Genomic DNA, 3,918 nt, shown 5'->3' with positions numbered 1-3,918 from the left:
CCTCAGCCCCACAGCCCTGTGTGTGAGCACTGTGTCCCCTCAGTTCTGTAGAAAGAGTTGATGACTTGGAAGACACCAGTTCAACAAGCTCTTTCTTGTCCTTCAGGAGAATTGAGTTCACTCTCCATTACACTGGAGAAACAAACAAGCACCCGCTAGGGCTGCAGATATTCTGAAGCCATGGAACTTTTTTCTCTTTGTGGACTCAGTACTAAGCACCCCCACAGAGGTAACTCACACCCACTCCACTCTGGGCTCCTCTCCTTGGTTGGACACCCAGTCCAATTCTCATCCTCCTGTGTCAGCGCCTGCCTCCTCTCCCCTGGGGCCTCTGACATGTGCCACTGAAGCTTCCCTTGAGACTGGCATCTGCTGAGGACAGCTCCCTCCAAGGGAGCTGCTGTCATGTCAGCTGAGAGCTAGGGGGAAATAAGCACAGCATCCCAGACCTGGACTAAGCCAGGCCTTCTGGGACACGGTTTGTTACACAGCAGCCACCAGGGGGCTCAGTCATCTTCTTGGTTCCCCATCAAAACAAAATAACGAAACAAAAACCTACCATGAAAGCAAGTCTGGAAATAAGTACCACATTTAGAAATTCAAGACCTCGTTGACTGCCTGACTGGCACCTTGACCCTGGGCAGAGTCCCACACTCACACCACAGCCATTTAAGGTTTTGCTCTCCATGTGACAGACAGCCCACATGCCAGCCCACTGTTCCATGCCTAACACAGTCTCACTTCCGCTGCTCACGGCATGAACGCACTGACATATACCCTGGGAAGCAAACAATCTTGACATCTGTGAATGCATGATGTGTGTGCGTATCTTAGTCATAACAAGGATAAGGGGGCGGGGAATAGGAAGAACAAGTCTGGATTAATGGCAGGTAGAAAATAACAAGACGGAAGACTGGTGAATTAGTTCTCCAAAAGCAGTCAAGTAGCTAGGCACTGGTGCACTGGTGGCACACTCCTTTAATCACAGCACTCAGGAGGTCGAGGCAGGTGGATTCCTGAGTTGGAGGCCAGCCTAGTCTACAAAGTGGGTTCCAGAATAGCAAGGACTACATGGAGAAACCCTGCCTTGAAAAACCAAAAAGAAGAAGAGGAGAACAATGAGAAGGAGAGAGGAGCCAGGCATCCTGTGCAATCCCTGACTCTCTCAAAGAGAAACCCAGAACAAAAGCACAAAACAGAATGGACCAAGGGAGGGAAGGGGCTGGATCAAAATCAGACCCTGCAGGGAGCCAGGGTCTTCTGTAAAGGACCAAATCATGGTGGTGTTGAGAGAGCCTGTGCTCACCTCTCTGAACAGAGGCCCCAGAGAATCCCTTACCTCTAACACAGCTACCTCCTGTCCATTGCGAAGCAGCCGGAAGGTCAGCGGGTGCTTGGAATCCAAGCCCGGAATCACTTCGCAGCCACGTAGAGGGATGGAGACAATGTGGGTCTTCAGGTCGGCCCTGTCCTTGTGGAAAATGAGCTTGCTGTCCTTCACTCGGCACCAGCGCTCCCGCCAGCGGCTGTTGGAGAGCACATTTAGGTACCCTGCGGAGAGAGGATGCCACAGCTCAGTCTCCTGAGCAAGCCAAGGTACCAGTGAGCCCTGCCCATGTCCCTCGTCTGTGGTCTCTTTCAGACCAGGGAAGTGCCATGAAACACATGCTCACGCCCCAGGTTTTAAGTGTTACTAAAGAGAGAAGAACCATTATTACACAGCCAGCTCTCCACAGGACCTGGAAGCGTTTCACTGGTGCAGAGCCATTTTATGTGTAAGAACCAGTTTCAGGGGCTTGATGTTTACATGGAAACCTGGAAATCACCTTGAGATAGTGACCATGGATGTGCGATGGCCAGAAGGCAAAGGGACTGACAGCTGCCTGCACATAACGAAAGAGAAATTGCATGCAAAACGATCTAACTGCAAACACTGTAAGCAGAGCATGGAAGACAGAGAAATAGAAGTATCTGAAGATGAAAATTCTCCAGGAAGTGGGAGGCCTGGGGAGTGGTGAGCTCCCCAGCGCTGGATGTGTTCCAGCAAGTGACGGAACATGGCTGGTATGAGCTCCCCACCCATGGGTCTGAGGCCTCCTCCTGGTCTCTGTGTTCCAATCCCCACATGTGGAAGCGAGGGCTTCATCTCCTGGGGAGACTCACACAGATGAAGCCTGACTGCCTGAGTCTGGGTCTGTGTGATGGTGTTCCTGGCATTACAGGCATGATAGTATCTTCAGGGTATCGTATAGAGATGTGATGTCACACATGACAGAATTACAGGGAGAATTATCCCCGAAAAGAGAAAAATCCTCAAACACGGGAAAATGAGAATTTGGGGCTATCACAAAGCACATTATTCTAGAAAGACTGAGGCATGAGTTGGAGGGTCCACGGTGACTGTGGCCCCAGGGGCAGTGGCTGTTACGGCCTCCAACTATTCCACACTGCAGATACCAACACTCAGAGATCAGGAAGGAATTAAACAGTGGGAAAGGGCAAGCAGCAGGTGAAAGGGAAGGAGGTGAAGAACACTAGGTGTCACTCAGCCGCTCTCAGCTCTTGCACATAGACACTCGCATGTTCGGTGCAGGCAAAGTTCTGTACATATCTGATGAGGATTCCCTAGATATTGCTCAATGACTAACCAAATCTGCCAAGAGTGGTCCTCACCTAGGCGTGGGTCTCCTGCACACACACACCCTAAAGTGCACCTCGTGGGGAACAAAGTTACCATTCGCCATGCTAGTCGATGACTGTGAGGTCACAGACACAGGGACAGAAGCCTGTGGGCTCCAGAGCAGGGGGCTTGCTGCGCTCTTGTGTTCAGGCAGCTTTTAAACTTGTTCTCCAAGGGCTACCCGGGAAGGAGGAGGCACCCTCAGGTGTGGGGTGTCCTACCAGAGGCCACAGTCAGACCCGATACCTCCATGAAAGCAGAGGAGACAGAGAAGGAAGGAAGGTTATTTCCAGTACAGCTGCAGGCCTCCCTGGATCTTCAGCCTGTAGAACACTGCACTGATTCTGCTCTCTTTAATGTGTCGATGGACCTGCTCAGGTTTGCTATTATTTTAGAAGGAAAGTCCGGCATTAAAATGCAGTCGGATGAACATCTTAGCGGAACTGAAGCTCTCGGTGTTCTGACCACTACTTACAGCAATCAATCATGCCGAAAGTCACACGCTGGACTTCTGAGTAGATGTCACCTGTGTCAACAGAGCCTAAGTGTTTTCTGAGCACAAGTCCACAAACAGGATGGCAGGAAGCCCTCGAGTAACTTGATATACTCTGTAGGCAAGGCTCACACATGCATGAACTGTTTAACCACTGTTAAAGCGTCGCCCTCCCTGGGAGTGACAGCACATGCCTGTGATCCCAGCAAGCAGCAGGGAGGGTCGGGGATGATCATGAGTTCAAGGCCAGCCTGGGCTATATAATAAGACAACAACAACAACAACTAACCAGTGTGGGTATACATGAATATATTTCCAGCACTGACGAGGTAGATGTAGGAGGACATGAGTTCAAAATTAACCTGGATGGCACAGGAAACCCTACCTTAAAAAACAAACTAACTAACTAACAATCACTAATTTAGGGCATCATGGGCTTCAGGAGGCTGCCAAATATGGAAAGTGGAAAGGACATGACTTGTGCAGGTCTGCAGAGCCAGCAGCTGAGCTGCTCTTGGCTGGTCCTATACAAGGAGTAGAAGATACACAAGTATGGGAACCCCAGGACTACACTGTAGAGAGCCTCAGACACCAGCTGGGGCAGTTAGCCTCAGACACCAGCCGGGGCAGGTAGCCTCAGACACCAGCTGGGGCAGGTAGCCTCAGACACCAGCCGGGGCAGGTAGCCTCAGACACCAGCCTGGGCAGGTAGCCTCAGACACCAGGCCAGGCAGTTAGCCTCAGA

The 3,918-nt window shown here is 51.1% G+C and overlaps 1 protein-coding gene across 3 annotated transcripts in view; it reads right to left on the bottom strand.

Annotated features, from left to right (window-relative positions):
* Afap1 (actin filament associated protein 1) overlaps nt 1-3,918 on the bottom strand; it is a 119,771-nt gene that overhangs the window by 28,814 nt on the left and 87,039 nt on the right. For all 3 annotated transcript variants that reach the window (XM_005365934.2, XM_026788657.1, XM_005365935.2), the window contains exon 10: nt 1,340-1,551. In XM_005365934.2, coding sequence (XP_005365991.1) covers nt 1,340-1,551 — 212 coding nt within the window. The remainder of the gene's footprint in view (nt 1-1,339; nt 1,552-3,918) is intronic.

This window comes from Microtus ochrogaster, unplaced genomic scaffold (genome assembly GCF_000317375.1).
Source record: "Microtus ochrogaster isolate Prairie Vole_2 unplaced genomic scaffold, MicOch1.0 UNK5, whole genome shotgun sequence".
Classification (NCBI taxonomy): Eukaryota; Metazoa; Chordata; class Mammalia; order Rodentia; family Cricetidae; genus Microtus; species Microtus ochrogaster.
Note: the sequence above shows the minus strand (reverse complement) of the source record. Positions and strands in the feature narration are given on the sequence as shown.